Source organism: Macaca nemestrina, chromosome 18 (genome assembly GCF_043159975.1).
Source record: "Macaca nemestrina isolate mMacNem1 chromosome 18, mMacNem.hap1, whole genome shotgun sequence".
Taxonomy (NCBI): Eukaryota; Metazoa; Chordata; class Mammalia; order Primates; family Cercopithecidae; genus Macaca; species Macaca nemestrina.
The window spans coordinates 80,152,678-80,169,922 of NC_092142.1; the positions used below are offsets into that span (position 1 = coordinate 80,152,678).

Below are 17,245 nucleotides of genomic sequence, written 5' to 3' on the forward strand. Positions count from 1 at the left end.
ACAAGAAACTGGAAGAGGCAAGGAAGGATCCTCCCCTCGAAACCTCAGAGGACCCAGGACCCAGCAGTACTTTGCTATGGCAGCCCTAGCACATGAATGCCCTGCCTGGGTAGCACAATGAAGCCACATGCCATGCCTTTGTTCACTTATTCATTCCATAAATATTTGTTAAACATCTATTCTCTGAAAGGCACTATGCTAATCTGGATTTCAACAGGAAAATGACATGATCAGGTTCCAATTTTAGCCAGGTCACCTAGTAGCAGCAAAGGTGGATTGGAGGAGACTGGAGGTAGGGAGCCTCACAGGCCTGTTCCCGGAGGTTAAAAATAATGACAGTGGCTGGTGGCTGGAGGAGAGTGGACCAATCTGAAAGATTATTTAGGAGGTAGAAATATCAGGACCTGATAGTTTGGTTTTCTGTTTTGTTTTGTTTCGTTTTGAGATAGGGTTTTGCTCTGTTGCCCAGAGCAAACGTGGAGTGCAGTGGTGTGATCACAGCTCACTGCAGCCTCAAACTCCTGGGCTCAAACAATCCTCCCACCTCCGCCTCCCAAGTAGCAGGGACTACAGGCATATGTCACCATACCCAGCTAATTTTTTTTTTTTTTTTTGAGACGGTCTCACTCTGTTGCCCAGGCTGGAGTGCAATGGCATGATCTTGTCTGACTGCATCCTCCACCTCCCAGGTTCAAGCAATTCTCTGACTCAGTCTCCCAAGTAGCTGGGACTATAGGTGCATACTACCACGCCTGGTTAATTTTTGCATTTTTTAAAGAGGCGGGGTTTCACCATGTTGGCCAGGCTGGTCTCAAACTCCTGGCCTCAAGTGATCTGTCCACTTCTGCCTCCCAAAGTGCTGGGACTACAGGCATGAGCCACCACACCAGACCCAGCTAATTTTTTTTTTCTTTTTTTTTTTTTGAGACAGAGTCACTCTGTCGCCCAGGCTGGAGTGCAGTGGTGCTCCGCCTCCCGGGTTCATGCCATTCTCCTGCCTCAATCTCCTAAGTAGCTGGGACTACAGGTGCCCGCCACCACACCCGGCTAATTTTGTGTAGTTTTAGTAGAGATAGAGTTTCACCATGTTAGCCAGGATGTTCTCAATCTCCTGACCTCATGATCTGCCTGTCTCGGCCTCCCAAAGTGCTGGGATTACAGGTGTGAGCCACCACGCCCAGCCAGCCCCAGCCAATATTTTTTTTTAAGTTTTTGTAGAAATGGAGGTCTTGGTGTATTGCTCAGGCTGATCTTGAACTCCTGGGCTCAAGCAATCCTCTTGTCTCTGCCTCACAGAGTGCTGGGATTAAAGCTGTGAGTGACTGCACCCAGCCTCGATAGTTATTTTTTAAATTGAATTTTTGTCAAGCATCCTTGATTGAACCCTAATTACATACATGGTGGAAATTTGGTTTTCCAGCTCACACATCAGGATAACTTATTTTTATGTATTTATTTATTTATCAGCAATGCCTTCTGTATTTCAATCTTATCAATTCTTCCTCCTACCCATGGGATATTAGTGTCATATAAGTTATAGCACTTATAATTGTTATTTGCCTTCTTATCTTCCTTGTTAGACTTTGAACTCACTGAGGTCAGGAGATAAGATTCTCCAGTTTTCTGTCTTTAATACTCCACATGACACTAGTGTTAACTGCTCTGTAGAATTGCACAATTAATGAATCTTCTTAAATATTGATGGCATAATTTGTGGTCTTTTGTTAGGTGGTGAAGGTTTTGTTGTTGTTGTTGTTGTTGTTGTTGTTTGTTGTTATTGTTGGTTGAGATGGAGTTTTGCTCTTGTCGCCCAGGCTGGAGTGCAATGGCAAGATCTTGGCTCACTACAACCTCTGCCTCCCAGGTTCAAGCAATTATCCTGCCTCAGCCTCCCAAGTAGCTGAGATTACAGGTGCCCGCCACCACACCCAGCTAATTTTTGTATTTTTAGTAGATACAGGGTTTCACCATGTTATCCAGGCTGGTCTCGAACTCCTGACCTCAGGTGATCTGCCTGTCTCACCCTCCCAAAGTGCTGGGATTACAGGCGTGAGCCGCTGCACCCAATGAAGTTTTTCCTCCAGGAGCCTGAGGAAGGCTGTCTGGTTCTCCGTACTGTTTTCCCTTTGTGGGGACAGCAGCTGCCACCTTTGTGGGGACTTTGGCTGTCACTATGGACACTGCTACCTAAGATTTCAAAGATCTCAGTGTTATCTGGTCAACTTATCACCCTGGCTAATTAGAGGCACCATTTAGAAGTGAACTTAATTGGATAATTGCAAAGTAATTTAAATATGATAATATTATCTCCAAAAGGTTAATATTAACTAATTTTAGGTAATCATTTTGTAACCAGAGATATAGAATTGCAAAATAAGGCTGTTGTGTTTTTAATAGCATGAAAACTTTTTGAACTCAGCTTTTATTTCTTAACCTTATGACTGTTCTATAGGCTCCACCCATCCTGTGGGTGGGACAAGTGGCCTCAGGGAAGGACAGACACCTCTTCCCTGCCCCTTCCCAAAATCACTCAAGGAAGAGGATCCCATGGTCAAATCTCCCACCCTCGCCACATATCACGCGGTCTCTCACCTCACCAAGCTTCTGCTGCTTCGTCCATAAGATGGGGATAATAATGGCTCCTGCCAAACAGTGCCTGTGCAAGGATTAGAAGATTCGATGGGTGCAAAATGCAGAGAAGGGGGCACACTCTATGTGAACTCCCTTCCTTCTCCAGCCCCGAAGTTCATGTTCTTCTTCTCCCCAAAAGGAGGAGGTGAAAGCATTCTGCTTCCTCTGAGAGTATCTTAGAGCCTCCCAAGGGCTGACTGTGTGTGATTCACCACCCAGCCTTCTGCCCTCCTGATGCAAATCCAATTCTGCCATCTCTGGATTGCTACAGAAGCAGCACTGTCACCTTGTGCAAACATGTGTGCCTTGTGAGGAAGCCAGGAGATCTCCAACCCAACACCAAGGCCAGGAGGGGTCTGTTGGTAAAGGCCTCCATGCAATGCAGACCTCCTTGCAACGTAGACCTCCTTGCTCTGTGTTTCTTCCCAAGGCCTCTGTGCAGTGCAGACTTCCTCCCTCTATGCTCTAATTTTCTTCCCAGTTTCCTCTCAGCAACTCACACCTCCACTCCCACCAATCTGTTGGAAAGTTTCCTGTTCCCTCCCTCCCTCTCTCTTCTGCTCTCACCTTTCTTGCTTCTCTCCCACCACAGCCCTACACAACGCACACCTCTCCCTCCCACAATCCAGAGCAATTTGTGTAGCGGCCACCCCATGTGATATCTTGAGTCTGGGCACAAGCAGTTCCTGCTAGTAGGAATGCTCTTCTTGTCTTCTCCACATGGCCAATGCCTACCAATCCTTCAGGTCTTGGAGCAAACATTAGTCTTTCTGTGATGTCCACTCTCCATTACGCTCCTCCAGCCTTGTACGATGTCCCATACCTTCCTCTGTTGCCAAGCATGCTGTGTTCCATATTTGTGGAACAGATGAATGAAGATGCATGGACTAATTTACATTTTTACCATAGTCAGCCATGGGCTTCCCTGACATTGCACCCTCTCAACTAGCTTTCCATCCAGCCATAACTGCCTCGGCCTCCCTTGGTCACCTATAAGTGCCATCTTAGCAGTTCTGGTAACTCAGCACTGCCAGAAGAACTTTCTGTGATTATGGAAATGTTCTGTGATGGCACTGTCCAATATAACAGCCACCAACCATACAGGGTCACAGAGCCCTTGAAATGTGGCTACTGTGAATGAGGAACTCACTTTTTCATTTAACTTCATTGCAATTAACGTATATTTAAATGCAAATAGCCGAGTGTGCTTAGCAGCTACTGTGTTGAACAGCACAGCTAAACTGTCACATGAATAGCTTCATTGAACATCTTCTCCTAGGATGCTATTGCCTGCAGTATAAAGGTCATATTCTTAGAAACGCTGCACAGTGCAATCCTTAAACCACCTACCAGCCCCAGGTAGTGGAGATGAACATGGCTGCAAGTACAGATTCTAGAGCCAGGCTACCGTGATTCAAAGCCCAGCTCGGGGATACTGAGCAAGTTTCTTAGCTTCTCTGTGCCTCACTTTCCTTATTTTTAAAATGGGGCAAAATCACCTAAACTCAGGATTATTGTGAGGAGGACATGGATTCATATGTGTAAAAGAGTTAGAAGAGGGTCTGGCATATACAAAGCTCTCAATAAATGGTCAATGGTCGTCCTGCCTGGAGAGGCCACACCCTCCTCCGTCCCCATCCAAATACTTCCCACTCTCAAGGGCTCAGCTGTGCACCCCCTCCTCCAGGAAGCCTTCTTTCCTAATCCTCCCCAGCATCACCAAGCTTTCCTTCCTCAGAACTCCTATGATACTTCCTATCTGTGCCTCTTGTTGAACAGCTATTCTAGGCAACTAATTATTACTTACTGTGTGTGTACATGACTTCACAGCCAGGCTAAAGGAGACTTAAATTCCAACGTTCCTATGTACTGGTGTCTATTTTTCAACTGCATGCAAGTAACTCAAAATTAGTATGTTTGAGTATTATATTGACTGGCCATTCCAGTTTTTCTGTCTTTCCCAAGAAAAGAAAGGGGGAAAGAATGCTCTAAGTGTCTACTGTATTTTAAGCACTGTGTGACATACACAGTTTTACATTGTTTAATTTAAACTTTGTAGCCACTCAGTGAGGCAGATGTTATCATTTCCATTTCAGAGATCAGGAAACTGAGGGTCTGAGATTTAAGTACGTGGTTCAGACATTTAGTTTGTAAGTAGAAGAACTGAAACCCAAATGCAAATGTGATTGTCGGGGTAGCTAGTTTCCAAAGATGGCCTCAAAGGGACCACATAGCCCAGACCCTATAGTCACAACCTTGAGTGGTTCCTCCTCATGGAATTTTTGCCGGCCCTGTGATTGGCTCTAACCAATAGAGACCCTGTCTCAAAAAAAAGTGTTGCATGCACTGCCTGCAGCGGACACTGTCAGTTGCCTACCCCAGGCCATTCCCTCCTTTTTCCTTGCTAATGGAATTTTGACAAGATGCAGGTGGCAATGATGCCACTCCAGGGGTGACTCAGAGGAAATTAAAGTTCATTGGAGGCAATTAAAGTTCATCAGAGGAAATTAAATTAAGGTTCGTTGAAGGCAATTAAAGAGTTCCTGTTCCTCTTTGCCGGGGATTGGTTAGGGGTGGTCATGTGACACAGTTTGATTCAGCCAATGAGGCACAAGAGAAAATCTGCTCAGAGGATTCTGGGAAAGGTTTCCCTCCAGCATAAAATGAGAGGTCTACAAAGAAAATGCTTCCTCTGTCCCTACCTTATCTTCCTGCTTTTGCATATCTCTATGTGAGGCCATAATTTGCAGGGTGATGGCAATCATTCATAACCAGAACTGAACAAGCCAAGAATGAGAAGCCAACCTTCTGAGTCTGGAAGTGTGGAAGCTCTCACCAGGCGAGCTTCTGAGTCACCCAGCACGCCACCTCTTGATGGCTTGATGTCTGCAATAAATGAGCATCTTTAGAGTTTCAGCAGATGTTCTGTTACCTGCAGCCAAAGTGTCTTCCCTTACTCATTGTGACTTAATGATATTGTTACGAGTTGAATTGTGTTCTGTAAAATTCATACATTGAAGCCCTAACACCCCATATGGCAGAATGTGACTGTATTTGGAAACAGGGTCGTTAAAAAGGTGATTACATTAAAATGAGGCCATTAGGTTGACCCCTGATCCAATTTAACTGGTCTCCTTATAAGAGGAAATTTGATTGGTTACAGTGGCTTGTGCCTGCAGTCCTAGCTACTCAGGAGGCTGAGGCAGGAGCATCGCTTGAGCCCAAGTGTTAGACTACAGTGAGCTATGATTGCACCACAGAACTCCAGCCTGGGCAACAGAGTGAGACCCTGTCTCTTAAATAAATAAATAAAATTTAAAAATAAAAGAAGAGGAAATTTAGACACACCAAGAGACAGCAAGGATGTGTGCACACAGAGAAAGATTATATGAAGACACAGCAAAAAATCAAACCCGCTACCTTGATCGTCCAAAGAACCTGATCCCCCTTTTTTTTTTAATGCCACCATGCCTGGCTAATTTTGTATGTTTAGTAAAGATGGGGTTTCACCATGTTGGCCAGGCTGGTCTTGAACTCCTGACCTCAGGCGATCCTCCGTCTAGGCCTCCCAAAGTGCTGGGATTACATGTGTGAGCCACTGTGCCCAGCGAAAACCTGATACCTTAATCTCAGACTTCTAGTCCCTAGAACTGTGAGAAAAAAAAATTTCTGTTGTTTAAGTCATCTAGTCTGTGGCATTTGTTATGGTAGCCCTAGGAAACTTACACAGATATCTGTTGTTATGCTTAATTTATTACCACCATTAGGTTTTTTGTGGGTTTTTTTGTTGTTGTTTCTTTGTTTGTTTTTGAGATACGGTCTCTGTCATCCAGGCTAGAGTGCAGTGGTGCAATCATGGCTCACTGCAAGGTCAAACTCCCCGGGCTCAGGCGACCCTCCCACTTCAGCCTCCCAAATAGCTGGGACCACAGGTGTTTGCCACCATCACCACGACCAGCTAATTTTTCTATTTTTTATAGAGGCAAGGTCTCGCCATGTTGCCCAGGCTGGTCTCAGACTTCTGACCTCAAGTGATCCACCAGCCTCAGCCTCCCAAAGTGCTGGAATTACAGTCATGAGCCACCGCGCGTGGACTCCATTCGTAATTAAAAAACCTTTATCTCATTATCTGTCCCTTGGGTGCAGTTGGGACCTGGATCAAAGAACTTGCCCTTGCTCTTATATAAGAATGCAGTGACACTAACTCAAGACCCAAGACTGGCCCTCTCAGGGCCCATCCACCCATTGACACATCCACCCTTTACTTCATTCAGTAAAAATCCAGCAAACAGCCATCGTGCATTGGAGCTGTGTAGAATTGTCAGGGTAAGTACTTTGAAGTCGGGCTGCCTGGCTGTGCTCCTAATTTGACTGGCTCCTCACTGTGAGATTGAGGGCAAGCCGGTTCTCTTCCCTGTGCTCTCTGACCTTGAGAATGGTTGTAGGAACACACATCTCATAGGACTGTGTAAGGCCAGGGCGAACCGGTGCAGGAAACTGCTCAGTTGCTTTTCTGAATATGCAAAGATTGACAAGAAGGGAGAGCACAGTCATGTTTTGACTCATATAATTTTTTTTTTTTTTTTTTTTTTTTGGAGACAGATTCTTGCTCTGTTGCCCAGGCTGGAGTGCAGTGGTGGGATCTCAGCTCACTGCAACCTTCACCTGCTGGGTTCAAGCGATTCGCCTGCCTCAGCCTCCGAGTGGCTGGGATTATAGGTGCACACCACCATACCAGGCTAATTTTTGTATTTTTAGTAGAGACAGGGGTTTTACCATATTTGCCAGGCTGGTCTCAAACTCCTGACCTCAAGTGATCTGCCCGTCTCAGCCTCCCAAAGTGCTGGGATTACAGACTTGAGCCACCGCACCTGGCATGTTTTCACTCATATGGTTTTATTGTAACCCTTCTAACAAGCCCTGTGACATAAATACTGCCATCCCCATTTTGCTGAACGAAGTTCAGAGAGGTCACGTGACAATAGCTGCAGAGTTGCTGAATCTCAGAGCTGAGGTCCCTACCCTGGTCTTCTGACCTCTAAGCCCTGAGCACTTTCTTGCACCCTGGTGGTGTCGTTTTTTTCCCTGAGACTTTAGTGTATGCCAGACATTCTCATGTAATCCTCACAAGAACGCAGCTTTCACAAGCTAGGAATAAAGAACTCTGACATGGATACACATGTTTAGACCACACAGTGGGATAAACTGGCAAGTTATTGGAGGTCTTACCGGAAAGGTGGATCAAAGGGAAATGCCCTGTAAGAGAATGGGAGGAAAAGGTAAAGGCATTGATTGGTAACTGTCTGAGACAAAGTGCTTTCGTTAGACCCTTTACAGTAGGCTTGAGGTGCTAATATCATTATGCCTCACTTTATAGTTGAAAAAAGAGAGGCTCAAAGAGGGTAGAATGGCCCAGGCACACAGAAAATGGACGAGCTGGCCAGGCACGGTGGCTCACGCCTGTAATCCCAGCACTTTGGGAGGCCAAGTGGGGCAGATCACTTGAGGTCAGGGGTTTCAGACCAGCCTGGCCAATATGGTTAAACCCCATCTCTACTAAAAATACAAAAATTAGCCGGGGGTAGTGGCGGGCACCTGTAACCCCAGCTACTCGGGAGGATAAGGCAGAAGAATCGCTTGAACCCGGAAGGCAGAGGCTGCAGTGAGCCAAGATCACACCACTGCACTCCAGCCTGAGCGACAGAGTGAGACTCCCTCTCAAAAAAAAAAAAAAAGAAAAGAAAAAAGGATGAACTGTAATTTTTTTTTTGGCGGGGGGATGGAGTCTCACTCTGTCACCCAGGCTGGAGTGCAGTGGCATCATCTCGGCTTACTGCAACCTCCACCTCCTAGGTTCAAGTGATTCTCCTGCCTCAGCCTCCCGAGTAGCTGCAATTACAGGTGCTCATCACCATGCCCGGCTAATTTTTGTATTGTATTTTTAGTAGAAACGAGGTTTCACCATGTTGACCAGGCTAGTCTTGAACTCCTGACCTCAGGTGATCTGCCCACCTTGGCCTCCCAAAGTGCTGGGATTACAGGCATGAGCCACCATGCCCAGCCAATGAGCTGTAATTTGAATTTAGTTTCAACTCAGGCATGTAGCATCTTTCCTCAGGGTCAGGTCTTTGCAACTCCTGCTGCACACATGTAGGCACTTCTTCTTCTTCTTCTTCTTATTATTTTTTTTTTTTTGAGACAGAGTCTCGCTCTGTCGCCCAGGCTGGAGTGCAGTGGCGAGATCTCAGCTCACTGCAAGCTCTGCCTCCTGGGTTCACGCCATTCTCCTGCCTCAGCCTCCCGAGTAGCTGGGACTATAGGCTCCGGCCACCACGCCCGGCTAATTTTTTATATTTTTAGTAGAGACGGGATTTTACGGTGTTAGCCAGGATGGTCTTGATCTCCTGACCTCGTGATCCACCCGCCTCAACCTCCCTATTTTTTATTTTTGAGATAAGGGCTTGCTTTGTTGCCCAGGCTAGAGTTCAGTGCTTCTATCACAGTTCACTGCAGCCTCAACCTCCCAGATTCAAGTGATCCTTCCACCTCAGCCTCCCAAGTAGTTGGGACTACAGGCGTGCACCACCATGCCCAGCTAATTATTATTATTATTATTTTTTTTGGTAGAGACAGAGCCTCATTATGTTGCCTAGGCTGGTCTTAAATTCCTGGGCTCAAGTGATCCTCCCGCCTTGGCCTCTGAAAGTGCTAGGATTACAGGTGTGAGTCACTATGCCCAGCCAATATAAAAAAACTGATGGCTGAGATCCACCTTCAGAGATTGTGCGTCAGTGGGTCTGGAGTGAGGCCCAGCACCGGTACAGTTAGTGCCACCAACCAGGTGATTCCAATGTGTGCCAGGGCAGAAGCACAGCCAGAACACACAGCTGTCCAGAATGAATGGCCCAAGGTGCTGGCATGTGGTCTCAGCCCAGACCAGACATCATTATTCTCAGCTGGGTTGCATAAAAGCCAATGCCACTGCCTTTTCTTACTCTACCCACAGAGCAAATGACTGGTTCTTTCTTTAAGCAAAATACATTAAGATGAGTTCATTAACTTCAATCAGTGCATATAGCAAGTTGAATATGAATTTCAGGCAATGGCAACACGCCAAGATACACCAATAATAGGGAAGCTCAGATCAAATTCAGGCATCGTTTTGCCCTCTTGATAGACCAGGAAGTTGAAATGAAGTTTCTTTTTTATTCTGTTTACTTATTTATTTTTTGAGACAGAGTCTCACTGTGTGGCCTGGCTGGAGTGCAGTGGTGCCATCTCAGCCTACTGCAATGTCTGCCTCATGGGTTCAAGAGATTCTCCTGCCTCAGCCTCCTGAACATCTGGGATTGCAGGCATCCACCACCATGCCAGGATAATTTTTGTATTTTTAGTAGAGACAGGATTTCGCCATGTTGGCCAGGCTGGTCTCGAACTCCTGACCTCAAGTGATCCACCCACCATGGCCTCCCAAAGTGCTGGGATTACAGGCATGAGCCACTGCTCCTGGCCCGTCTTTTTTACTATTCTTTATAGTTTCTGAGAAAAGTCTCTGGTTCCCGTTCATTATTTTTTAAATGGGTACATGAAACATTTTATGTCTCCTTCTTCCAAAAAGAAAATAATGAATTAAGTTCCTCTTTATGATTATTAGAGGGGAGCATCAGGGTCTTTACTAAAAACAAAACAAAACATAAAACCTTACCTGTCTCTGCTGAAGGGGTTCCCTGCTGTGCACCAGACATTCGCATGATCACAGAGCTCACCTCAAAGCTCTCCTAATTCCCAGCATCTCTTATGGCCCCGACTGCCTCTCTTCTTCTTCTGATCATAAACATCTCCAGCTCTTGGATTACATCGGGCAACATAACAGGAGGCACTGAATTCTCTCTGCTTTTTAGAACCTAGCCCAAAGCAAGATTTTTTTTGGTTAAGCCAAAAGTGAAACTGGAGAGGGAAAGCTGAGGGTACAATAAGAGGATTAAAGATTAGCTATGACACATGCCTTGGAAATTAACCTTTAACCAAACATCTTATAAATAACGCCAGCGCAGCTTCTCCTGTGAATGTAAAGAGATCCTGGGCTCTCGGAGAGGGAGAAGTCACAGCCAGCCAAAAAGGAAAAAACAAAGGCAGAAACGGCTTCAGGAGAGACAGAGATGTGAAGGAGGGAAGGAGCAGGAGAGCAGGAAGGAAACGCAGGAGGAGGGAGCAGCAGCTCCTTTGAACACAGAGGAGCATCTGTTTGCTGTTAAAATCAGTCTCCCTCGGCACCTTGAACGATGGATATAATATTTGGCAGGAATAGGAAAGAACAGCTGGAGCCTGTGAGGGCCAAAGTGACAGGTGAGCATTCTGATAAACACTCGGCTCTTTCTTCTGTTTATTTTATTTTGTTTATTATTTTTTTGAGGCGGAGTCTCACTCTGTCGCCCAGGCTGGAGTCCAGTGGGGTGGTCTCGGTGCACTGCAACCTCTGCCTCCTGGGTTCAAACCATCCTCCCACCTCAGCCTCCCGAGTAGCTGAGATCACAAGTGCCCACCACCAAGCCCGGCTAATCTGTGTATTTTTAGTAGCGATGGGGTTTCAGCATGTTGGCTCCTAGCCTCAAGTGATCCGCCTCCCTCCGCCTCCAAAAGTGCTAGGATTACAGGGGTGAGCCACTGCACCTGGCTTCTTCCTTATGTTTAGATGGACACTTTTTTTCCTGATTATATAAGTAATACTAATTGTAAATTACTTTTGGAAAGTCCAGAGAACAGTACAGAGAGGGGACACATTTTCTGTGAAAATGGTGTTCTTTTACACATTATAACTCCGTTTCCAAAGGGAGGAGAGTCAGTCTCACTGTTCCCAGGAAAAAAGTGTCGGAATGCCCCAGTGGGTACACATACAATGGGATTAATCTGCATACTGCTGCCTGTCTCAGATGCATGATGTATTTGTGCAAACGTATGCATTCTAAATTAGTTTCAAAATGCTTAGGGGGCGTGCATGAGCTCCCACGCGTGCACATCCACCACGCACACTTGCAGGGGATTGCAGTCTGATGTGATTGTCTGTCAGAACTCACAGGTGTCAGCACCTGTAGAGCCTATAGGAGTAGGACTTTCTATCCTTTAGAGGCCCTGTGGCTCACTTCATCTTTTATATCTCTTGCTTTTTCCTCCTCTTTTGGGTTGCCACTTTCCTCGAACCATCTTGTTTGGTCTCCAAAGGGCAGTTCCTGGTTCTGGACTCCCGGAGTGGTACTCGCTCAGTTTTTTTTTTTTTTTTTTTTTTTTTTTTTTTTTGAGACGGAGTCTCGCTGTGTCGCCCAGGCTGGAGTGCAGTGGCCGGATCTCAGCTCACTGCAAGCTCTGCCTCCCAGGTTTTTATGCCATTCTCCTGCCTCAGCCTCCCGAGTAGCCGGGACTACAGGCGCCCGCCACCTCGCCCGGCTAGTTTTTTGTATTTTTTAGTAGAGACGGGGTTTCACCGTGTTAGCCAGGATGGTCTCGAACTCCTGACCTCGTGATCCGCCCGTCTCGGCCTCCCAAAGTGCTAGGATTACAGGCTTGAGCCACCGCGCCCGGCCTTCGCTCAGTTTTAAGAACAGCTGAGTCAGCTCAGGCCCGCAGACATTTTCATCTGCTAGATGGACTTCAGTTGTTCATAAGAAGAGGACAACTGTGAGTGATTTTTGTGAGAACATCAGATTGAAGCTTTTCAACTGAGCAATTGCCTTGGGAGTCTTTTGAAAGAAAAAAAAATAGCTTTTATGTATATTTTTTCCTGGTTACAAAGGTAAGGCACAATCTATAGCTATCAATCTGTATATACATATATAGCTGTATGTATATTATATATAAATTAATTAGGAGTGCAATTGAAAACATGGAAGGAAATAAAATCAGCTGTATTTCCAAATCTCTTAAACACTTAATATTTGGGTATATTTCCTTTAACTTTTTAAAACATAGGTAGATGAATCAATAGATAACTTTACTATATTTGTAAATAGTTTTTGGAAAAGCAAATATATACCGTTAAATTTATTTTTCTCAATCTGACTGTTCATCTGTGCATTTTTTATTTTTTAAAAGGACACCCAAGGCCAGGCCCTGTGGCTCATGCCTGTAGTCCCAGTACTTTGGGAGGCCAAGGAGGGTGGATCACTTGAAACCAGGAGTTTGAGACCAGCCTGGCTAATATGGCGAAACCCCTCTCTACTAAAAATACACAAATTAGCCAGGCATAGTGGCACGCACCTGTAGTCCCAGCTACTCAGGAGGCTGAGGCAGGAGAATTGCTTGAACCCCAGAGGCAGAGGTTGCAGTGAGCTGAGATAGTGCCACAGCACTAGGGTCTTAGCAACAGAGTGAGACCCTGTCTCAAAAAAAAAATAAAAATAAATAAATAAGTAAATAACAGGCACCCCAGCGGGTGAAACCCTGTCTCTACTATTTGGTTGATGCAAAAATAATCACGGTTTTTGCCATTACTTTCAATGTATTTTATTTGAAATTTTGTTTTAAATAAAAGCACAAAAATTAGCCAGGCATGGTGGTGCATATCTATAAACCCAGCTCCTCAGGAGACTGGGCATAAGAATCGCTTGAACCCAGGAGGCGGAGTTTGCAGTGAGCCAAGATCACGCCACTGCACTCTAGCCTGGGTGAGAGAGTGAGACTCTGTCTCAAAAAAAAAAAAAAAAAAAAAAAAGGCACCTATGATACCTACCTTTCCCTGCCCTGGAATGTTATGAATATTTTGTGCCCTTTACACCTCATGTTTAATGACTGCATGAAATCATTGGAAATGTTAGAAAACACAAATTCTAGAACATGAGAGGCTGAATGAACCCCAAAGATCGGCAGCGGTTCTGAAAGGTGTGTCCCCGGACCTGCAGCGTAAGCACCACCTGGGTACTGGGTAGAAATAAACATCCTTGGGCCCCACCCAGACCCATGGCATCAGACACTCTGGGGGTGGAGCTCAGCAAGCTGTGTGTTCACAAGCCCTCTGGTGATTCCAAGGGTGAGAACCATTCCTCTACATCAAGCCTCCCTATTGACAGATGGGAAACTGAGGCAGAAGAGCAGTGACTTGCCAAGGCCAGACAGCCTGCAGAGAACGGACCTCCTCACCCTCCATCCAGGCCTGGGTTGAGCCTAATCAGTTGGTAACATCCATGGGCAGGCAGCTAGCTAAAACCTGTGCCTGGGTTGACGCATCCATGCAGGGAACACATGCAAAGGTTCTGGCTTTGTAACTGGCTGTGCCAGCACACGTGTGTCCTGAGACCTCTTTGGCAACTTAAGCATTTCCTGCCTCAGTGTTCTTTTCTGTCTGATGAATGTAGCCTGGCACCTCCCACACAGCGTTGCTGCAATCATTAAGTAGTTTAATCCGCCTAGAACACAGTGGCTGGTGTGTGAATGTGCATAAATTTTCTTGTCCTATCTAGGGTTTTAATTATATTCTCAGATGCCTCTCTCCCTGCTCTGTCTCAAGCCTGCCCCCTCCCCTGTGCCCTGGGTGCCTGTGCCTGGCGCCACGATTATGTAGGTGCCCAAGGCAAGAGACTTGACTGTCTTTTTTTTTTTTTTGAGACGGAGTTTCACTCTTGTCACCCAGGCTGGAGTGCAATGGCGCAATCTCGGCTCACTGCAATCTCCACCTCTTGGGTTCAAGCGATTCTTCTGCCTCAGCCTCCCAAGTAGTTGGGATTACAGGTGCCCACCACCACGCCCAGCTAATTTTCGTATTTTTGGTAGAGACGGGGTTTCGTCATGTTGGCCAGGCTAGTCTCAAACTCCTGACCTCAAGTGATACACCCGCCTTGGCCTCTCCTCATGCTGGGATTATAGGCGTGAGCCACCGCGCTGGCCTCGGCTGTCATTTTTCAGTGTTCCACTCCACATCCCCCCATATTTAATCAAATAGAGGCCCATCAGTTCTGTGTCTTCCATGTATCTTTGTTCATCCATTTCTCTCCATCCCTGTGGAATCCCCGGGTCCTCTCTCTGGTCTTCCTGCCTTTCTCAGAGGATTTCCCAGTCCACACCACGTGCAGAGAGAACTTTGGAAGCTCCAGGATCCTATTCCATTTATATCAGGGGTCCCGGACCCTCGAGCCGTGGACCAGTATCAGTCTGTAGCCTGTTAGGAACCGGGCCGCACAGCATTACCGCCTGAGTTCTGCCTCCTCTCAGATCGGTGGCATTAGATGCTCATAGGAGTGCAAACCCTACTGTGAGCGTGAACCTGGTTGTGAACGCGCATGTGAGGGATCTAGGTTGTGCGCTCCATATGAGAATTGACCCCTAAACCCCACTGTCCATGGAAAAATTACCTTCCACAAAACCAGTCCCTGGTGCCAAAAAGTTTGGGGACCACTGATCTATATGGAATCCAGAACAGACAAATCCATAGGAAAATAGATGGTGCCTGCCAGGGGCTGGGGGTAAGGGGAGAAGAGGCTAATGCATAAGGGGGATGTCTTTTTGGAGTGATGGAATGTTCTGGAATTAGGTGATGGTTGCACAACATTGTGAATTCACTAGAACCCCCAGAGCTGTACACTTTAAAATGATGAGTTTTATCTCAATTTTTTTTTTAATTGCAGAAAAAAATCTGGTCCTGTCCTTGCCTATTATAACCATCAAATGTGCCCCATTCTTCTGAGGATTAGATCAGGACCCTTAGTGTGATCCTGTTGACCTTCATCCTCTGGACCCTGTTATTTCTGCAGTTTCATTGCTCACAATTTTCTTGCTTGAAAATGATGGTCCAGTCTTACTAAACAGCTTGCCCGTCTCCTGGTCTTGATCATTCATTCATTCATTCATTCATTCGTTTATTTATGAGACGGAGGCTTGCTCTGTCACCCAGACTGGAGTGCAGTGGCGTGATCTCAGCTCACTGCAACCTTCCACTTCCGCGTTTAAGCAATTCTCCTGCCTCAGCCTCCAGAGTGGTTGGGATTACAGGCACCTGTCATCACACCTGGCTAATTTTTGTATTTTTGGTGTAGGCGGGGTTCCTGACCTCAGCCTAACCTCCCAAAGTACTGGGATTACAGGCATGCCTCAGAGTGTCCGGCCTCCTGGTTTTCATCTTCTTGTTCGGGGTTCCTCCAGAGGCAAGAATTCAAGGCTAAGTGGTTTATTTGGCACGTGATCCCAAGAAACATCAGGAGGAACTCAGGGAAAAAGAGAGAAGGAAACCAATAAATGGGGCATTGTTGAGCCATTGGCTGCTGAGGCCATTGGAGCTAAATCCCCTGGGCATGGTGTAAAACACGCCTCTTGTGTTCCCAACTGAGGGCAAGGCAACGGTGGGATTTGTCCCCGAATTCTGCATCCATCACCGGGTGAGAGCAGCTTCCAGGGGCATTACCTCTCCGAGGTTCTTCCCACTGTTCCTGCCTGTAAGCACAGCCTGCCCCACCCGCAGTCAGAACCAAGAACGCAGGCAGGGAGCTGCAGGCATTGGCAGAAAGCCGCCTGCAGGAAGCGATGAATTCTGAGACTTGGGTGGAGGCACCAACAGCTTCAGCTGCAGCACCCTGTCTCTAGAGCAGGGCTGTACCCTAGAAAGAGAACCCATGCCACACCCGCACTTTAAAATTTTCTAGTAGAAACATTGGAAAAAGTCAAAAGAAACAGGTGAAATTATTTCAATGGTATATTTTATTTAACACAACAAATCCAAGATATTATCAGTTCAACATGAAATCAGTATTTTAAAAATTGCTGGCCAGGCGCGGTGGCTCACGCCTGTAATCCCAGCATTTTGGGAGGTCGAGACGGGCGGATCACGAGGTCAGGAGATGGAGACCATCCTGGCTAACATGGTGAAACCCCGTCTCTACTAAAAATACAAAAAATTAGCTGGGTGCGGTGGTGGGCGCCTGTAGTCCCAGCTACTCGGGAGGCTGAGGCAGGAGAATGACGTGAACCCGGGAGGCAGAGATTGCAATGAGTGGAGATTGCGCCACTGCACTCCAGCCTGGGCGACAGAGCGAGACTCCGTCTCAAAAATAAAAAAAATAAAAAATAAAAATAAAAATAAAAATTGCTAATGAGATGGTTCACTTTTGTTCATACTAAGTCTTAGAAATCTGGTGTATATTTCATTCTTATAGCACATGTCATTTCAGACCAACCACATTTCAAGTGCTGATAGATACCATATTGGACAGAACAGCTCTAGAATGTTCTTTCCTTTTGCCTTTGTGAGGCAAATACCTACTCTCCCTCAAGACTTAACCAGGTTGCCTCCTTCAGGAAGCTGACCTCACCCTCCTGCTCTTAGCCCACCCCAGGGTGGGATTCTGTTTCACACAGAACCTTTTGCTATGTCTGTAGCATTGCCGCTATCTTTTTTTTTTTTTTTTTTTTTTTTTAATTTTTTGAGACGAGGTCTTGCTCTGTTGTCCAGGCTGGAGTGGAGTGGTGTGATCACTGCAGCCTCGAGCTCCCAGGCTCAAGTGATCCTCCCACCTCAACCTCCCAAGCAGCTGGGACTACAGGCGTATGCCACCACAATGAGCTATGTTTTTTTGTTGTTTTTTATTTTTCTTTTTTTTTTTGGTGTGGGGAGGGGGGCATTTTTTGTTTTTTTTTT

The 17,245-nt window shown here is 46.2% G+C and overlaps 2 protein-coding genes across 3 annotated transcripts in view; one reads left to right on the plus strand and one right to left on the minus strand.

The window, feature by feature from the left end:
• The window catches only part of LOC105491535 (polycystin-1-like protein 2), a 127,866-nt gene extending 117,125 nt beyond the window's left edge, over positions 1 to 10,741 (minus strand). Inside the window, exons 1-2 of the mRNA XM_071085000.1 lie at positions 10,637 to 10,741; positions 10,337 to 10,535 (exon numbers count right to left, since the gene is read on the minus strand). Coding sequence (XP_070941101.1) covers positions 10,337 to 10,382 — 46 coding nt within the window. The 5' untranslated portion in view covers positions 10,383 to 10,535; positions 10,637 to 10,741. The remainder of the gene's footprint in view (positions 1 to 10,336; positions 10,536 to 10,636) is intronic.
• A 121-nt stretch (positions 10,742 to 10,862) lies between these two features.
• Positions 10,863 to 17,245, plus strand: part of LOC105491208 (beta-carotene oxygenase 1) — a 51,472-nt gene continuing 45,089 nt past the window's right edge. For both annotated transcript variants that reach the window (XM_011757399.3, XM_011757400.3), the window contains exon 1: positions 10,863 to 10,977. In XM_011757399.3, the coding sequence (XP_011755701.2) occupies positions 10,914 to 10,977 (64 nt within the window). In that variant the 5' untranslated portion in view covers positions 10,863 to 10,913. The remainder of the gene's footprint in view (positions 10,978 to 17,245) is intronic.